General features: G+C 55.9%; 2 protein-coding genes across 3 annotated transcripts; one reads left to right on the top strand and one right to left on the bottom strand.

Moving 5' to 3' along the window:
* The first annotated feature begins 308 nt into the window (after positions 1-308).
* SV2A (synaptic vesicle glycoprotein 2A) lies at positions 309-12,884 on the top strand. 2 transcript variants are annotated; one of them, XM_002715627.6, is made up of 13 exons: positions 309-450; positions 3,690-4,641; positions 5,575-5,755; positions 6,518-6,669; positions 6,780-6,913; positions 7,479-7,568; positions 7,774-7,884; positions 8,067-8,155; positions 8,767-8,931; positions 9,133-9,266; positions 10,082-10,288; positions 10,836-10,995; positions 11,331-12,884. In XM_002715627.6, the coding sequence occupies exons 2-13, from the start codon at positions 4,020-4,022 to the stop codon at positions 11,512-11,514; spliced, it is 2,229 nt and encodes a 742-aa protein (XP_002715673.1). In that variant the 5' UTR covers positions 309-450; positions 3,690-4,019; the 3' UTR covers positions 11,515-12,884. The 2 variants fall into 2 exon arrangements, with proteins under 2 accessions (XP_002715673.1, XP_069933861.1); XM_070077760.2 differs by having other exon boundaries at positions 338-450; positions 3,909-4,641.
* Positions 12,885-18,205: 5,321 nt separating this feature from the next.
* BOLA1 (bolA family member 1) lies at positions 18,206-19,411 on the bottom strand. Its single transcript, XM_002715369.6, has 2 exons — positions 19,253-19,411; positions 18,206-18,897 (listed from the first exon to the last, which is right to left on the bottom strand). The coding sequence occupies exons 1-2, from the start codon at positions 19,409-19,411 to the stop codon at positions 18,481-18,483; spliced, it is 576 nt and encodes a 191-aa protein (XP_002715415.3). The 3' UTR covers positions 18,206-18,480.
* Between the last annotated feature and the right edge of the window lie 2 nt (positions 19,412-19,413).

Consider the following 19,413-nt stretch of genomic DNA (forward strand, 5'->3'; position numbering starts at 1 on the left):
AGAGAGCAAGAGCCCCTGACCCTCGTGGGTTCTGCCACACTGGGTCGGGGGTGCCCAGGAAGGGGCTGCCTTCTCCCCCACCTCCCTGTCTGTGCGCTCCTCTTGTTGGCGTCACGATTTCTGTCTTTCCTTACTTCAGGGTTGACTGGGAAGGGGCTGCGAAGGGCTGTTGGGCATTTTCTGCTGTAGCCGCGACAGTCTCCTCTAGCCCCTCATCTTTCTCCACGGTGCCCTGGGTCCCTCCATCCTCTTTGCTTCGCCCCCCCAACAATGGTCTCTCCCGCCGCTCAGTGGCGCGGGGAGGGGGGGGGCGCGGAGGCGGGGCCGGGGGGGGGGCAGGTCTGCATTGCCGCTTCCCCCGGTGCCCGAGCAGTCGCCGCTGCCGCCTCAGCCCGCCGCCCGGACCCCCGCCCTCTCCCGGGACCAGCTGGCCGGGGTAGCCCAGCCCAGGTGAGACCCTGCTCGCAGCCTCTCATCTCCACCCCGCCCTGCCAGAAGCATCCTTGCCTTGCCTTGCAGCCATTTTACCCTCGGATGCTTTGCTAACGGGGAGGGTGACAGTCCCCGCTCCAAGGGTGGGGTGGGGGGTGGTTTGAAGGTAGACGTTTATTTCAGAGGTTGGGCTGTTCAGGATAGAAAAACGTATGCGTATATGTGTACATTTATTATGTGTGCATATATATGGCGAAATGGGAGGAAGGGGTATATTTTTTCTCCATTCGCCAAGTCCCTACCTCCTCTGAAGATAAGTGAGGTGGGGGGGTTGTTAGGTGGGGTGGGGTTCCCTCAAACTCCAGTTCCCCCCTCATCTCATCCTCCCCTCTTTCTGCCCCCAGCCATGAATGAGAAATGACCTTGGCTGGGGCCAGGGAATGGATGCTGCCTTGGTCAGCTGGCCTGGACCAGGCTGGGTGGGGGCATGGAGGGAAGGGGGCCGAAGAAAGCCCCACTGGGGGGGGCAGAGATGGAACAGACCAGGTGTTGGGGGCACGGATGGGGTGGGGGAGGGGGGTTGAGTGACAGTGGGCACTTGTCCAGAGCAGCCCCAGGGTGCACAGGTGCTCAGAGGAGCAATTCTGTGGGTTATAGGGGCTCATCCTTTGTACCAGAGCTGAGGAGATGGGCGCAGTGGGGGTGGGGTGGGGGGTCAGCGCAGAGGCTGTGTCTGTGCCCCTGCCCGGGGAGGGGGGGGTCTCCCGCATCCCTGCCCCTCTGCCTGCCTCCCCGTGTGCATTCCTCCTGTGCTTTCTCAGCTGACACCTTCATTTTTTTTCTCTCAGGCTGTGGATGCTCCCCTTTTCCTAGCCCCTGGGGTAGGCTGTGGGCAAGAGAGACGCAGTCTTGTTCTTTGGGTAGGGGCTGAAGCCCAGTCACCCAGTTGCAGTTGGGAGGGGGCTCCAGCACCTTCTACCCCCCCCCCCATGCCACCCTTGCATTTGATAAGTGGCTGCTTCCTACTGACCTTGTCCCTGGGGCTGGAGGGGACTGGGTGACAAGGTCTGGATGGCCCTCTAAGTCAGGGGCTTTGACTGGGCAGTGGGGGCTCTGGACCCCCTTACCCAGGGCTGGGCAGGTTGTCCTGAAAGGAAGTGTTTGCCCAGGAGTCGCTGCCCCCTTCTGCCCTCTGCAGAAAATCTCCTGGGCACGTTTTTCCGGTCAGGTGAAGCCAGTCAGCCTTAAAGGGCTGTGCAACCCTGAGTCTCCTCTCCTCCAACCTCTGCCTCCCCAAGTCTTGTCTCTCTCCCACAAGGCTCAGCCACCCTGTGCTGCTTTGGGGGCTAAAAATAGCATGACTGCCTCACCAGCTCAGAGAATGTGTCTCCTTTCTCTGCCTCCTGGCCGGGTGGGCCCTGGGGGAGCCGCGGGGCGGGCGTCGCCGCCAGGACTCTCAGTGTCAGCAGGAACAGGGCCGGCTCCTGGTGGTCCCTCTGCCTCCCTCGGGGTTTGAGGGGCGATCTTGGTGGGGAAGAGAGGGAAGGCCAGTGAATTGTCACACACTGGGGGGATCCCCCAGCTCCCTGTCTTTCGTGGGGGATGGTAGGGCCCTGAACCCTGGAGGAAGGAAGGTGATGTGGGGGTCACTGCTCTGGGTACCGTGGTCCAGTGCTTACATTTGTCCTGAGGGGGGAAGGCTCTGCTTGCCAGTGCTTCTCTCTGGAACCACATAGCATTACTTACCCTCTGCTAGGGAGCCGGGTGCGTTTGTGTGTGTGTGTGTGTGTGTGTGTCTGTGAGAGAGAGAGAGACTGAATGAAGGCCCTGGGTGGGCAGAAGGAGGCAGGATAATTCTAGGGCTGTGATCTCTGATTGGAATCTGGGCCTGCTTCCTCTCTTCTACGAAGGAAGGGAGGGTTATCCCAAGCCTTCTCCTGAAAGGTGTCTCGTCCAAGGAGGCCCAAGGCCCCCTTAGCTGTACGCCAGCCTCCTACGCAATGCAGTATTTGTGGACTCCTTTTCCTTGACTCCTGGAGAAGGAGCAGAAAGGATTAAGGAGGATTAAGGAGGGAGGCCCTGGAGGAATGAAGTACAACCATAGACCTCAGGTTCTCATGATGGAAACAAATGCGTTTGATCATATAGTTAGAGGGGAGAGAGAGAGAGAGAGAGAGAGAGAGAGGAGAGAGAGAGATCGATCTTCCATCTGTTCCATCTGTTGGTTCACTTCCCAAATGTCTACAACAGCCAGGATTGGGCCAGGTGGAAGCCAGGTGACAAGAACTCAATCCAGGTCTCTAACATGGGCAGCAGGGACCCAAGAACCTGGGCCATCATCTGCTACCTTCCCAGGTGCTTTAGCAGGAAGCTGGATCAGAAGCCAAGGAACCAGTACTCAAACCAGCACCCCTATATGGGATGCTGGCTCCCGAAGGGTAGCTTAACTCACTGTTCCACCATTGCCTGCCTCAGTGCTGGTACCCTCTGTGGCTGCCCTTAAAGGGCATCCAGTGACAGCTTGTGTTTTGGTCCTTGTGGCGGAGGACGGGGCATGTCACTCCATTGCCATCACCAACCGGCAATAGCCACTATTTATTCCTTGCTTTCTACGTGCCAGGCTCTGTGGTAAGGAGTTTATTGCATTGTGTCACTTAAGCCTTACTTTCCCCTTTCTAAATAAGAGGAAACTGAGGCTTGCATGCTCAGAAGCATGCCTGTGGTCACTTAGCTGCTAAGTGCTAAACCCAAGCCTGCCTGGCCAGGTGTGCCGGGCTCTTACCCACTTGGCTATGCTGGGAGGAGACCCCTCAGTGGGAGGCTTACACACGTGTAAGCAAAGGCCATGAAAGTCCAACCTTCAGATGCCCACTGTGGACTGAAGACAACAGTAGGAGGCCTTCTTCTCCTACTCCTCTTCCTCAAGCTCTGCCCCCAGCAAGCAGCCCAGACCAGAATAGCACAGGGAATTCTGGTTCCTCGTGTTTTCTGTTTTGTTCTTTGCAGATCGGTAGTAAGGCAAGGGGTCTGAACCGGGCGTGGGGCAGGGGATCAGGGAGCGGGTTCAGGGGAGGTGATTGCGACTCTGTAGCATTCCCCATGGTTCTAGTCCCCAAGGTCAAAGGAAAGGGACCTACACTTGAATGACCCATGGATGGCCCAGAGAGTCACCCCTCGTTACCGAGTGGGGCCCTGAGCAAGGAGGCCAGCTCTGCACTGCAAGACTTCCTCTCCCTCCCCCTTGTTTTTTTCCTTAGGTCTCCGGAGGCCCCTGGGAGAGACATAGGCAGCCCTGCCTGAGTTGTGGCTCCGCACCTTCTCCTCACCACCTGGCTCCTCTTCCCCTCCCCAGCTCCCCACTCCTTCTCTCCCTGCCCCATCCGCCCTGCTGAGCCGGGTGTAGACGGAAGCTCTCTGCTCTCCCCTCCTAGAGACTCACTGGCCAGGTCCCGTTTCCCCCTGTTCTGTGCACCCAGATCCTGGAACACAGAGGGGAGGGATCCTTTTGACTCCACAAGTCCTTAAGCAGAAAGACTGAAGACCGCGGAGAGCAGGGGCGTGCCGGTGAGCTGCCCCACAGCCCCATCATGGAAGAGGGCTTCCGGGACCGGGCAGCTTTCATCCGCGGGGCCAAGGACATCGCCAAGGAGGTGAAGAAGCATGCGACCAAGAAGGTGGTGAAAGGCCTGGACCGGGTCCAGGACGAATACTCGCGCAGATCCTACTCCCGCTTTGAGGAGGAGGACGATGACGATGACTACCCTGCCCCCGCTGATGGCTACTACCGTGGAGAAGGGGCCCAGGACGAGGAGGAAGGTGGGGCATCCAGTGACGCCACTGAGGGCCACGACGAGGAGGATGAGATCTACGAGGGGGAGTATCAGGGGATCCCCCGGGCAGAGTCAGGGGGCAAGGGCGAGCGCTTGGCAGATGGGGCGCCCCTGGCTGGAGTGCGGGGAGGCTTGAGTGACGGCGAGGGCCCCCCCGGAGGCCGGGGAGAAGCGCAGCGGCGGAAGGAGCGGGAAGAACTGGCTCAGCAGTATGAAGCCATCCTGCGGGAGTGCGGCCACGGCCGCTTCCAGTGGACGCTCTATTTCGTGCTTGGACTGGCTCTGATGGCTGATGGTGTGGAGATCTTTGTGGTGGGCTTCGTGCTGCCTAGCGCCGAGAAAGACATGTGCCTGTCCGACTCCAACAAGGGCATGCTGGGTAAGACGCCTCGGGGGTATTCCAGCTCTTTCCTGCCTCCAACTCTGTAAACACCCTTCCTCCTGGTAACTGTTCCAGGCTTACCGCTGAGCTTCCTGGGGTCCGGTTCCCAACATGTTTCCAAAGAGTTCTGCACACTCTCCCCGCTGGTCCCTGACCCACCCTCTTCTGGGGTTGGGTCTTGGTGAAATCGCATTTGACAGAGGGGCCTGGGCTGGTGGCTGCGTTGTGGTGTCTCTGCTGAGCCCTGCAGGAGGCAGCCACGGTGGCATAAATCACCATTTACTGTTTCTTCATAACCTTCTCCCTGCTCTCCTGTTCCCCCTCTCTCCCTGGTATACACTGGGAGGGTCAGACTGGGGTGATGCAGGTAGGAGAAGGGTCCTGAGACTCTCCCAGGCCGAGGAAGCTGGTCACACTGAGAGAGAGAGAGAGAGAGAGAACACCTTTGGTTCTCTCACTCACTTTTTTTTTTTTTTAAGATTTATTTATTTATTTGAAAGTCAGAGTTACAGAGAGAGGGAGAGACACACAGAGAGGTCTTCCATCTGCTGGTTCACTCCACAGATGGCTACAATAGCTAGGGCTGGGCCAGGCAGAAGCCAGGGACCAGGAGCCATGAGCTTCTTCCAGGGTGGCAGGCGCCTAAGCACTTGGGCCACCCTCAGCTACTTCCCCACATGCATTAGCAGAGAGCTGGATCGGAAGTAGAGCAGCCAGGCCAGGAACTGGAGCCCATATGGGATGCGGGTGCCACAGGCAGTGGCTTTTCCTGCTACATCACAACAACGACATCCCTCACGCACTGTTATCTGGTAGCTTCCAGAAGTTCTTCAGCGCTTAGATCCCTTCAGCTGCAGTTTGAGTGCCGGTGACCCCAGCTGTGCGCTAGTGGGAGAACTGAGGTTATCCTGTTTCCCACCCCCATTCCAGGGCTCATCGTCTACCTGGGCATGATGGTGGGAGCCTTCCTCTGGGGCGGTCTGGCTGATCGCCTGGGTCGCAGGCAGTGTCTGCTCATCTCGCTCTCAGTCAACAGCGTCTTCGCCTTCTTCTCGTCTTTTGTCCAGGGTTATGGCACTTTCCTCTTCTGCCGCCTCCTTTCCGGGGTTGGGTGAGTGTTCAGCTTCCTAAGCCCCTTGGAGGTAGTGCTGTGCCCTGGCCACTATCGCACCTTCAGGGCCTCTTACAGTGCCAGGCACACCAGGTGTGCTGAATGAATGAATGAATTCCTTTCTTCCCCCACCGTCTTTCCCCGTTTCTGCCGCTGTCCAGAATGCCAGCTCCTGTCTGGTCCCCTCCTAGCTCCTCTACCCACTTCCGGTTCTTCTGAGCCTGCCTCCCTGAGGAGGCCTCTGGGCACCTGTGGACCCTGGAATCGCCCCTCCCAGAGTCAGCGTATTTCCTGCATTTGGCCCAAACCTTGCACATGCCTGCAAGAGCCAGAACCAGAAGGCTTGGGGCATAGACACCTCCCGTCACCCAGGCAGCAGCAGGCACCTCCTCCACCCTCCGTCCACGCTGGCTTCTGGCTTGCTCTGTACCACTGCCCTCAGACCCCCACCCCCAGCTTTCTCTTCTTTTCTGCGAGTGTCTTCTTTCCCTCCCAACGCTGTAATCATCTTCAAGGTTGGATGCTTGTTCCTGCCCTCTCCCGGGGATCTGCTTGTTTTCTGCAGTCCCAGGGATGCGTGCTTGATGGCTGGTGGTGGTGGGGGGGGGGGGGAGGAGGGGCTCAGTGGGCATTATATATGAGACGGAGTTTCTTCCAAAGGTGCAGGAGAGGAAAGGGGCTTGGGGATCCGGAGTGCGGGGGCAGGGGGTCAGGAAGGACGGTGGCCACTGTCTAATGCTGGATCCCTGAAATGCCCTCCAGGATTGGAGGGTCCATCCCCATCGTCTTCTCCTATTTCTCGGAGTTTCTGGCCCAGGAGAAACGTGGGGAACATTTGAGTTGGCTCTGCATGTTCTGGATGATTGGTGGCGTGTACGCAGCTGCGATGGCCTGGGCCATCATCCCCCACTACGGTGAGTGGCCCCTGGGAATTGCCCAGACTCCTCCTCCTCTCTGGTGCTCCCCGTGGAGGGAGCCCCCACCCCTGGGTTCCCTGTTGACACTGCGACTCTGTCTCTGCCAGGGTGGAGTTTCCAGATGGGCTCCGCTTACCAGTTCCACAGCTGGAGGGTCTTTGTCCTCGTCTGCGCCTTTCCTTCCGTGTTTGCCATTGGGGCCCTCACCACACAGCCTGAGAGCCCCCGCTTCTTCCTGGAGGTGAGCGGGGCTGGGCTGGGGTAGGGTGGAGAGGGCAGCGGGGGCTCCTGTGTTTAAACACCCACCGTGGGCTGCTTGCCGTCTCCACTGGGTCCCTGCTCTGGGGACTTTCTCTTGTTTCCTTTGGCTGAGAATGGATCTCCAGAGCAGTTCTGCGGGTGGAGAAACCGGGGTGGGGGGGTGTTAAGATTTTGCAGGCAGGGGCCTTGGTCCTGGCCCTGACTTCACAACTCAAGAGAAGTCCCCGCCTCCTGCCCCTGCCTGTCCTGCACCATCTCGGTCCAGCAGGGTTGGGCTGCTGCCCCTCTCCGCCTCCTCGCCCGTCACTTCCCTGTTCTCTCTACTGTAGTGGGGGTCCCAGGACCTGCGCTTGCATTTGTCCTCTGGGTCCCCTGCCCCATTCCTGCCCGGGGCTGGAGCGGGATCTTTCAGAGGGCATGATGCATGCCCACAGGTCGGGATTGGGGGTGGGAAAAGCCAAGCTGGAGGGAGGGAAGGAGGGAGCCTGTAACCCTGGGTCAGGGAGAGGCTGATCCTGGTGTGGGGCTTATGTTTGTGGCTCTAGAACGGGAAGCATGATGAGGCCTGGATGGTGCTGAAGCAAGTTCATGACACCAACATGCGAGCCAAGGGGCATCCTGAGCGAGTATTCTCAGTAAGCACCACCCCCACCCCCTATCTCCAACCCCTGCAGCCCCAGCCCCCACCTGGCTCTTCTGTGGACGTCTCAGAGCAGACCCCACCTCAGTGAGAGTCTCAGGGTGTCACGTATGTCCCCGCCTCTCATTCACTACTGTAGGGGAAACCGACCCGACTCACCTGCAAAGGGGGGAAGTACAGAGTGGTGCTCTTGACCCTAGGTAACCCACATCAAGACGATTCATCAGGAGGATGAATTGATTGAGATCCAGTCGGACACAGGGACCTGGTATCAGCGCTGGGGGGTCCGGGCCTTGAGCCTGGGGGGACAGGTAATGCAGAATGGGATGGGGGCGAGGAAGAAGGGAGTGGGAGGGCTGGAGGGAAAGATAGGGCTTGAGCCTGTGTTTGGGGGTGAGGGATGAACTGAAGGCAAGTGTAGGGCAGAAAAATGGAGCTCTATGGGTGCTAGAAGTTAGCCCCGCCTCCCTCTGCCTTTGCTGGCTTCTTGTAGGTCTGGGGAAATTTCCTCTCCTGCTTTGGTCCCGAATACCGGCGCATCACTCTGATGATGATGGGTGTGTGGTTCACCATGTCCTTCAGGTGAGGGGGGGCGGGCGCTGCAAGAGAGGGGGGAGGGGCATGTAAATGAGGGGGTGCAGAAAGAGGGAGGGGGTTGCTCAGATCCCCTCTGCTGCTCCCGCCAGCTCCTCCACTTCGTGCAGTAAGTCAGCAGACTTGGGTCACAGGCTCAGCAGCATGACATTTCTGTTCTGTGCTGGGATGCAACCAGCATCTGTGGTCTTGGTTCTCATGGAGTTTACGTTTGGTCTGAGTTAGGTTAAAACCAGCTAAGAGGCAGTGTGACAAGTGTCCCTGTGGGGGCAGAAGGGAGTGCTGTGGGAGCACCTGGGGGCTGGGGGCCGGACATAGGAACAGTAGCAGTTAGTTAGACAGGCTGAGTGGCTCAGGTTGCGGGCTGGGGAGAGGGCTGTAGGTCAAGGGAGGAGCAAATGGCTGGGAGGGAAGAAAGAGCCTCTGGTGGCCTGGAGGAGGCTGAAGACCTCACAGCCAGAGCCTTAGAGGAGGGAGGAGTTCGAGAGGCGGGGCTGGGGGTGAGTGGGTCCTGTGAGGAGCTGCCCCAGCATCCTCCTCCCTTTGAGCCGCCTGGTTCTTGTCTCTGAGCTCGGATTCCGTCCCCCTTGCTTCTTCAGCTACTATGGACTGACTGTCTGGTTTCCCGACATGATCCGCCATCTCCAGGCGGTGGACTACGCGGCCCGCACCAAAGTGTTCCCCGGGGAGCGCGTCGAGCACGTGACTTTTAACTTCACCCTGGAGAATCAGATCCACCGAGGGGGGCAGTACTTCAATGACAAGTATGTCAGGGACCACCGCCCCTGCCCTGGCCCTTCTACCCCCGGTCTCTTTCATGGGTCTGGGAGTTCAAGATGAGGCATTTTTGGGGCAAATCCCTGTGGTTTCTCCTCAGTGCTGAGCCTCTCGCTCACCCAGGGAGTGGTGCTGGAGGAGGGTGTGAGGATGAGGGGGAAGTGTCTCTCGTCACCTTGACCTTGCAGGTTCATTGGGCTGCGTCTGAAGTCAGTGTCCTTTGAGGACTCCCTGTTTGAGGAGTGTTATTTTGAGGATGTCACATCCACCAACACATTCTTCCGCAATTGCACGTTCATCAACACCGTGTTCTACAACACTGGTAAGGCGGGGTGCCCACTGGGCGTCGGACCAAAGGGTTGGGTGGTCGTTGGTGATGGGAGAAGGAACCGCTCTCACTGACCAGCTCTGGTTCTCGAAGGGCCCTCTGGAGTTCCAGAGGAAGGTGGTTTGGCAGTCTGATAGTTCTCACCAATTGTTCAGAAAATCTAGTGGAAATTAGACATTTTCCTGTGATTATCTGACAAAAACAAGTTTCTTTGACCTTGGCTGGGATTATTATAACTTAGTGTGATGATAACTCCAAACAGGGTCCTAGGGAGAAAGAAAATTAATAAAATGGGTATTTGGTGGGGAAAAGGTTGGGGACCGTTGCATTAATCCACTTCTTTAGCGGCAATTCTCAAACTCTGAAATTGCAGTTTTGTGAGCTAGACTGAGGTTTGCCATCATGGAGTGGAATACTGGGTGAGCTTTTCCTACCATGCAGAAAGAAGAAAGAGTGGATAGGAATTTTTGTTACTTTTAATATTTTTCCCAGAAAATTTTCCTTAACCCATGGCACTGCCACTGCTTCTATTCAGTTAGGGCAGACTGAAAGAATGAATAAGAACTGAAGACTGCCATTGGGAAAACTTGGAAGCAGACACCCCGCTTGATTGATCATGGTCATTTTCTGCTATAAAGGTTTCTGGTTCCCATGGTGATATTGTTTCATGTTTTACACTGAGTTCCCTGAATAATTCTGAGAGCGCCTCACTGCTAACCTCCGCAAATGCAGAGCTCTGAGCCACATGCTGTAGTGACCTCCATCTCACCTTGGCTGTGACCCCTGCCCATCTTGGCTTTCACCCCTAGACCTGTTTGAGTATAAGTTTGTGAACAGCCGTCTGGTGAACAGCACGTTCCTGCACAACAAGGAGGGCTGCCCGCTGGATGTGACGGGGACAGGCGAAGGAGCCTACATGGTGTACTTTGTCAGCTTCTTGGGGTCCCTGGCTGTGCTTCCCGGGAACATTGTGTCTGCCCTGCTCATGGACAAGATTGGCAGGCTCCGGATGCTTGGTAAGGAGGAGAGGCTGGGTGGTGGTGTCAGGACTGCTGGGGAGAGGGCGCTGTCCGGGGGAAGCTGGCCCTGGTCTTCTCACTTTGGGCTGCGGAAGAGATTGGTGTCCGAGTGTCTTGGGTGTTGTAGGATTGGGTGGGTCCTTGTACAGAGGCTTCTCTGGGGTTGGGGGAGGTAGGCAGAATAGCAAGTGGTTGGGGCACAGGCTTTGGGGCCAACCACAGGTTTGAGCTTTGGCTGCACCACCTACCCCGGACACTTTACTTAATCCCTTGGCACCTGGCTGGCTGAGCTGCAAAAAGGGGGTGGTCTTAGTGCCTGCCCAGTGGACTGGACCAAGACATGGAAGCAGTAAGCAGCAGCTTGGCCCAAAGGTGGCATTGCCTCGGTGGCTGTTACTGACATGGTTTGTAAACAGGTACTTATCAGGGAGGTGGAAGGCTGAGTGGAGAGTTGTCCTGGGCAGTCTCACAGCTGGCCGGAGGCCAGGCAGGCTGGGGGCTTTCACTGTGGTCACACTTGCACTCTCTCCTCTCCCGGCTCCAGCTGGCTCCAGCGTGATGTCCTGTGTCTCCTGCTTCTTCCTGTCCTTTGGGAACAGCGAGTCAGCCATGATTGCTTTGCTCTGCCTTTTTGGGGGGGTCAGCATTGCGTCCTGGAACGCGCTGGACGTGCTGACCGTCGAACTCTATCCCTCGGACAAAAGGTAGTTGGCGTTTGATGGGGACGGGGCAGCGGGTTTGGGGCCCTGCCTGGGGGAGTGGGGTGATGAAGGGGGCTGAGTGGGAAAAGCGTTCTGAGGGGTGAGAGGACACACAGGTCCACCAGGTCTCCTCTCACAGTGGCAGCTGTTGTGTCCACTCTTTGCCGTCTGCACTATTAACCTCACTTTCTCCTTTCTCCCCGACTCCCAATCTATCTACATTTCCCCTACATCCTTCTCCGTCTCTCTTGAACACTGCCTTCCATCTTCCTCCCCTTCATGTCCTTGGTCTCCCCCGGCGCCCTCCGCTTGCTCTGCCTCGGGCGATTCCCGAGCAGGACCACGGCCTTCGGCTTCCTGAACGCCCTGTGCAAGCTGGCGGCCGTGCTGGGCATCAGCATCTTCACGTCCTTTGTGGGAATCACCAAGGCCGCCCCCATCCTCTTTGCCTCAGCTGCCCTTGCCCTTGGCAGCTCTCTGGCCCTGAAGCTGCCCGAGACCCGGGGGCAGGTGCTGCAATGAGGGCGTCTCTGGAGCTTCAGGGGTGGCAGGCACACTGTGAGACCAACTCCTTCTTCCCCTCCCTGCCCTGCCATCCCGGCCCCCAGAGCCCTCGCTCCCCACTCCCCTGTGTTTGGTGTCTTCGCTGTGTGTGCGCGTGTGCATGTGTGACCCCCATGGGGAGGGACCACAGGGAAGGTTCCTTCACCCCAGCTTTGGGGTGAAGCTCCACTCCCCACCCCGTCACCCTGGACTTTGCACAAAAGAAGGCTAAGCCTCACCCTTCTCCCCCCAGTGTTAGCGAGGGCTCCTGCTTCCCTACTCCAGGGGTTCGAGAACAGGCCTCCTGCATCCCCCCACCATTCCCTCTGCCTAGGCCCTGGTGAAGCCATGAGTATGCAGTTCCGTTGGGGGCTGGGGCTTGGGTGTAGACCATGGACCAAAAGAACTTGCCGAGCTGGAAGGGCCTTGAGTGGCCTCTCACGCCTCCGGTGGGATGCTGGAGGAGTAGCAATAAACCTCAGCCGCTGGCCTCCACTTCCCCTCAACGTGGGCTACAAAGGTGAAGCCTGAGTTCTATGAAACGAGCTGATTATTTATTTATATGTTCAGTTCTGAGGCAGCTCAGCAGGACTGTGTGTGTGTGAATGTGTGTACTCCTGTGTGTGTGTGCGTGTGTGTGCGTGCGCTATGGGGCGGGGGTGTCACTATGCTGTCCTAAAATAGAAGCCAAGGGTAATTTCAGCAGACACACACGCAGCCCTGCCTCCCACAGTACCTCCCCTAACACTGTTTCCATGGCCGGCCTGGGAGCCTGGGAGGCAGGAGTGCTAGACCGGCTGGAGTAAGAGCCCCGCCATCCAGCGAGACGGGAGGGCATCGGGCAAGGTCTGTCTCTTTTCTTGTTCTTAAGAAGCACAGGCTGGCTGCCGTGAGAGGCTCCACCTACCACAGCGCAGACAGAAGCCGAGCAGCTGCCCTCCCACGCCCCCAGCCTGTCCCCACAGGGCCAGGAGAGCAGGGAGAGAAAGAAACCAGGCACATGGTCAAACCAGCAGATCAAAAAGCACAAGGAGCTAGGGCAGGGGCGGGAAATGGGGCACCCAACCCCCGTCAACTCCTCTAAAACCGGGAGAGGTTGGGCAGTAAATGGGGGACCCCCCAATGCAGGGACCAGAAGCCTCAGTTTCCCCATATCACCCTTCCACACAATAGCCTCTGTAGGTTAGGCTACCCCAGCCCCACCCAACTCTGTGTGGCTGCTTTCCCTGGTGCCCTCTCCCGGCCCCACTGTAGCTGTGATGTGTTGTAGTTTTTAGCCGTTTGTAAAATGTTAAAGAAAAACAAATGTGAAAAGGAAAAAAAAAAAGTGAAAATAACAAAAAAGAAAATCCAAATCACCTTCCTCATGCTGTGTCTGGTGCCCCCCCCCCCCCCCCCCAGTCACTCTGCCCATTTTGTAACACTGCACCAGGTGGTGTCTGTGCTCCAAGGACTGCCTCCTCCCCCAGCGCCCCCTGTGCGAGTGTGTGCCCTCTTTGCCGACCCTCACCTGCTGGACGTAGCCCTGCCCCTGCACTCCCTGGGAGGGCCCATCCATCTCCCTTGCTCTCCTGGGGAACCCTACGCCCAACTCTGTTGATGTGAATAATGAAATGAGAAATACTGATGACAAATAAAACAAATCCTGTAAATCTCAAATGGCCGTGTCTACTCCTTGGCTGCTCCACCTTTGACAGTGCTAGGAGGGAAAAATGGCAAGACAGAAAAACCTGGGGCCGGTGCAGTGGCACAGCTGGTGGAGCTGCCGCCTGCGATGCCCTCATCCCACATGGGCGTGTCCCAGCTGCTCCTCTTCCCATCCAGCTCCATTAATGGCCTGGGAAAAGCAGTGGAGGATGGCCCAGGCACTTGGGCCCCTACCACCTATGTGGGAGACCTGGAAGGAGTTCTTGGCTTCTGGCTTCAGCTTGGCTCAGCCCCGGTTGTTGCAGCTGTCTGAGGAGTGAACCAGCAGATGGAAGACCTCTCTCTCTGTCTTTCCCTCTCTCTGTGTGACTTTTTCAAATAAATAAATAAATAAATAAATAAATCTTGGCCGGCGCTGCGGCTCACTTGGCTAATCCTCCGCCTGCAGCGCCGGCACCCTGGGTTCTAGTCCCGGTTGGGGCGCTGGATTCCGTCCCGGTTGCTCCTCTTCCAGTCCAGCTCTCTGCTGTGGCCTGGGAGGGCAGTGGAGGATGGCCCAAGTGCTTGGGCCCTGCACCTGCATGGGAAACCAGGAAGAAGCACCTGGCTCCTGGCTTTGGATCAGCGCAGTGCGCTGGCCGTAGCAGCCACTTGGCGGGGGGGGTGAACCAACGGAAAAGGAAGACCTTTCTCTCTCTCTCTCTCTCTCTCTCTCACTGTCTAACTCTGCCTGTCAAAAAAAAAAAATAATAAATAAAAATAAAAAAAATCTTAAGGAAAAGAAAACCACAACAAACCTCTCCAAAATCATATAAGTATTACATTTATTACTAAACTTTGCCCCCTACCCCGACCTTTCCACTTTAAAAATATATATATATATATATTTTAAAATATATATATTAAATTAAAAATATATATTTTACTTATTTGAAAGACAGAGAGAGTGAGAGAAACAGAGACATCTTCCATCTGCTGGTTCACTCCTCAAATAGCCACAATGTGTGGGGCTGGGCCAGGCTGGAGCTTCATCAGGGTCTCCCATGTGAGTAAAGGGGTCCAAGCACTTGGGCCATCCTCTGCCATGCATTAGCAGGGAGCTGGATCGGAAGTGGAGCAGCAGCTGGGACTCAAACCGGTGCCCTTATGGGATGCTGGCATCGCAGGTGGTAACTTAATTCACTACACCCCAGCACTGGCCCCATGACTTTGCATTTCTACATTGAGGGCCCCAAATCTCCCAGATTTGAAAACTTGGAATAATGTTTCTTAAGAATTCAACTAAATCCCTCCAAATCTTTAGGTGCGCCTTTTAAAAATAGTTTCCAGACTCCATCCTTGACTTGTGGAATTACAATCTTTTTTTTTTTTTTTTTTTTTTTTTTTTTTTTTAAGGGAATGGACCTTGGATCTAAATTTTAAACAAGCTCCCTTGGGGTTTCTTATTCCTGAGGGAATCTCTGCCTGCAGGTTACCCCTTACTTCTCTAATCCTTTTGTGTTCTAATCTGATTTTTTTTTTTGGAAAGGCAGAGTTAGATAGTGAGAGAGAGAGAGAGAGAAAGGTCTTCCTTCCATTGGTTCACCCCCCAAACGGCTGCCACGGCCAACGTGCTGCGCCGATCCGAAGCCAGAAGCCAGGTGCTTCCTCCTGGTCTCCCATGCGGGTGCAGGGCCCAAGCACTTGGGCCATCCTCCACTGTACTCCCGGGCCACAGCAGAGAGCTGGACTGGAAGAGGGGCAACCGGGACAGAATTCGGCGCCCGACCGGGACTAGAACCCGGGGTGCCGGCGATGCAGGCAGAGAATTAGCCAAGTGAGCCAAGGCGCTGGCCCTAATCTGATTTTTTAAATGATAATTCTCAGCTAAACTCCTTCCTTTCCATTCTCACAGCTAAGCTCCAATTCAGGATTCCATCTTTCCTTTTTTTTTTTTTTTTAAGATTTATTTATTTATTTATTTATTTGAAAGTCAGAGTAATACAGAAAGAGAAGGAGAGGCAGAGAGAGAGATCTTCCTTCCACTGCTCACTCCCCAATTGGCCACAATGGCTGGAGCTGTGCCATTCTGAAGCCAGGAGCCAGGAGCTTCTTCTGGGTCTCCCACGCAGGTATAGGGGCCCAAGGACTTGGGCCATCTTCTACTGCTTTCCCAGGCCATAGCAGAGAACTGGATTGGAAGAGGAGCAGCCAGGACTAGAACTGGCACCCATATGAGATGCTGGCACTGTAGGGAGCCTTACCTGTTATGCCACAGCGCTGGCCCCTACTTTTTTAAGATTTATTTATTTGAGGGGCCGGCACTGTGGCACAACAGGTGAAAGCCCTGGCCTGAAGTGCTGGCATCCCATATGGGCACTGGTTCTAGTCCCGCCTGCTCCTCTTCCGATCCAGCTCTCTGCTAAGGCCTGGGCAAGCAGAAGATGGCCTAAGTCCTTGGGCCCCTGCACCCACGTGGGAGACCCGGAAGAAGCTCTCACTCCAGGCTTCGGATCGGCACAGCTCTGGCCATTGCGGCCATCTGGGGAGTGAACCAGTAGATGGAAGACCTCTCTCTCTGTCTCTATCTATCTCTGTAACTCTTTCAAATAAATAAATCTTAAAAAAAAAAAAGATTTATTTATTTGAAAGGCAAAGTTATACAGACAGATCTTTCATCTGCTGATTCCCTCCCCAAATGGCCATAACAGCCAGGGCTGGGCCAGGAACTTCATCTAGGTCTTCCCATGAGTCCAAGCACTTGGGCCATCTTCTGATGCTTTCCCAGACACATCAGCAAGGAGCTGCATTGGAAGCAGAGCAGCTGGATCTGGAACCAGTGCTCATACGGGATGCCAGCAACACAGGTGGCAGCTTAACCTGCTGTACCATGATCCTGGCTCCCCATGTTGACTTTTTGAAAAAAATTTTTCATTTTATTTGGAAAGTGGAGAGACACACACAGAGATAAATCTTTCCATCCAGTGTACTCCCTGAATGCCAGGATGAAGTTAGGAGCCTGGAACTCAATTTGGGTCTCCCACATGAGTGGCAGTGACTCAAACACTTGAATGATTACCTGCTGCGTCCAGGGTGCACACCAGCAGTAATGAGCCCAGGCACTCCAGTATGGGATGTGGCTGTCCCCAGAGCCATGTGAACTCACTACACCAAATGCCCATTTCCCCACCTCATGCTTCATCTCGTGCTTCCAATAACCCACTTACATTAATAGGTCATTCTGCCTCAAAACACTCTAAATTCTTCAGCCAGAAATGATCAAGGTACATTAACAAAGCTTTTTCTCTAATCTCCACAGAATATTGCATTTGTGGACATTATTTAGCTCCCCTCAAAAACAACTCAACATTTGGAAAGCTCCTAAGAGAAGGGACACATGTGGGGCCAGTATTGTGGTGCTGCCCGCTAACTGGCACCCCGTATCAGAGCAGGGGTGGGGAGTCCTGGCTGCACTGTTACCCATCCAGCTCCTTGCTAACGTGCCAGAGAGGCCGCAGATGATGACCCCAAGTACTTGGATTCCTGCCACCCATATGGGAGACCTGGCTCCTGGCTTTGGCTTAGCCCAGCTCTAATCATCGTGGCCACTTGGGGAGTGAATCGTTGGATGGAAGATCTGTTTGTCTTCTCCTCTCTGGTACTTTTCTTTTCTTTTTAATAGGCAGCGTTAGACAGTGAGAGAGAGAGAGAGAGAGAAAGGTCTTCCTTCCGTTGGTTCAGCCCCCAAATGGCCGCTACGGCCGGCACTGCACCCATCCGAAGCCAGGAGCCAGGTGCTTCCTCCTGGTCTCCCATGCGGGTGCAGGGCCCAAGCACTTGGGCCATCCTCTACTGCCTTCCCAGGCCACAGCAGAGAGCTGGACTGGAAGAGGAGCAACCGGGACAGAATCTGGTGCCCCAACTGGGACTAGAACCCTGGGTACTGGTACCGCAGGCAGAGGATTAGCCTAGTGAGCTGCGGTGTCGGCCTACCTCTGTCACTTTGCTTTTCAAATAAATGAAATTCATTTTAAAAAAATGTAAAGAGCTGGGCCGGCGCCGTGGCTCAATAGGCTAATCCTCCACCTTGCAGCGCCGGCACACCGGGTTCTAGTCCCGGTTGGGGCGCCGGATTCTGTCCCGGTTGCCCCTCTTCCAGGCCAGCTCTCTGCTATGGCCAGGGAGTGCAGTGGAGGATGGCCCAGGTGCTTGGGCCCTGCACCCCATGGGAGACCAGGAAAAGCACCTGGATCCTGGCTCCTGTCATTGGATCAGCGCGGTGCGCCGGCTGCAGCGGTGGCCATTGGAGGGTGAACCAACGGCAAAAGGAAGACCTTTCTCTCTCTGTCTCTCTCTCTCACTGTCCACTCTGCCTGTCAAAAAAAAAAAAAAAAAAAAAAAAAAAATGTAAAGAGCTACATAAATGTCTATCATCCGTAATCCTTTCTAGGTCGTTATCCTCTTTTCACTGCTACAGGGGTTTAAGAGACATTCCTTATAAACAAAATATAAGTACTTTTCAGAAATGGTCAGAAATCAAACTTCCTTCAGTATCAAATTAAAAATACTTGGGGGCTGGTACTGTGGCACAGAAGGTTAAAGCCCCAGCCTGCAGTGCTGGCATCCCATATGGGCACCGGTTCGAGTCCCGGCTGCTCCACTTCAGATCCAGTCCCCTGCTAATGCGCCTGGGAAAGCAGAAGATGGCCCAAGTACTTGGGTCCCTGCGCCCACATGGGAGACCTGGAAGAAGCTCCTGGCTCCCGGCTTTGGATCGGCTCAGACTAAAAATGCCTGTGACCCCTGCCTTGTCCAACAACTCACTACCAAGTCCAGTTTCTATGCCATTACTCAGGTTCTTCCCACTGTTTGCAATCCCTTTCTTCTTTTTTGGTTTAATTCTGGGCTTTCCTTTGAAGATCCAACCAGGTCACTTCCCCCATCAAGCCCTTCATTACTACCCCGGTCTACAGGTATCTCTCTTCTCATCTGTAGCCCTCACTGATTCACGGAGCATTAGGAACACACACAGCAATGCACGTGGTATGGTAATTTCTGTTTTAATGTACAGAATTGTTTGCAACTCAAGTCTGGTGCAGTTTCTTAGTTATAACTTAACAAGGAGCAATTAGGCAGCACTTCCAGGACAGTCCAGGGCAAGAGCCGTAGCGAGAGAACCTGCTCTTGCCGCGAGTTAGCTGACTTGACATGCTGAGTCTTCTCCACAGGATGGATTTGCGGCACACTGCGTGGTCAGGAAAAAGGTCCTTTGTCCTCTCCCAGCCCATTTTGATCCTGGTCTTCCACCTCTCTTGGGGTTCAGGGAGTTTCTCGAGTTTTCTTGCTTCCGCCTAGGCAGGGGGGGCTGGTGTCCAGCTGAGGGTTCTCCTTCCACTGGGCGGGGGTCCGTGCCTGGATGGCCAGCGCGTGGACAGGCCCGGCCAGCTCCTCGGCCAGCGCTGCATGGACCAGTCGGTGCCGCTGCAGGGGGCTCAGTCCTTCGAAGCGGGAGCTCACCACGGCCACGCGGAAATGCGTCTCGCTGCCGCGGGGGACCGCGTGGCCGCCGCTCTCATTGCGCAGCTCAAGCACCTCGGGGCTCAGGGCCTGCTCCAGCTTTGCACGGATGGCGGCTTCCACCGGACCAACGGGCCCAGATCCGGCGCTGGACCGGGACAAACAGACGCGGCCGGCCATGGAGACCAGCTGTCGGACCAACTGCCCCCTCAGCATCAGCTACGGCAGAGACGCGGACGCGAGGAGTGAGGGCCAGGGCCGAACCCGAACCCCCACCCCCACCCCCAGGAAGTCCCCACCCGCCTCCTGTAGGGAGCCCGCCCAGGCACCGACAGGGAGACCCGAAGGGAACCGGACGCTGCCTCTTTTCTGTGACGTGGGTTAGTCTGGCCTCCGGCTGCGGGCGGTGGAGCTACAAGAGGCTATCAGGCCTGCGCGCGAGGCGCGTTCATTACGAAGGGAATTTAGATGGAGTGGGCCTGAGGTTGCAAAACCAGGGTATGTGCAACTCCGTGGTTTTGGTTGTGCGAGTAACCCGGTGTCCCCTATGAACCCCAGGCGGGGACCCTTCTACCTGCAACTCAGCCTCGGCAACCGCAATTCCCGCTCGGAGCCGGGACTCCCAGCGTTCTAGGGGGAAATGCAGGCCCGGCGTCCCGAAGCAAGCTGGGAAATGGAGTCCTCGCTCGCGGCAGCAGAACGGGCAGCGCCACGCGCTGGCCCGAGGGTTCATGG

Source organism: Oryctolagus cuniculus, chromosome 7 (genome assembly GCF_051225735.1).
Source record: "Oryctolagus cuniculus isolate XC-2025 breed Fujian yellow rabbit chromosome 7, ASM5122573v1, whole genome shotgun sequence".
Lineage (NCBI taxonomy): Eukaryota > Metazoa > Chordata > Mammalia > Lagomorpha > Leporidae > Oryctolagus > Oryctolagus cuniculus.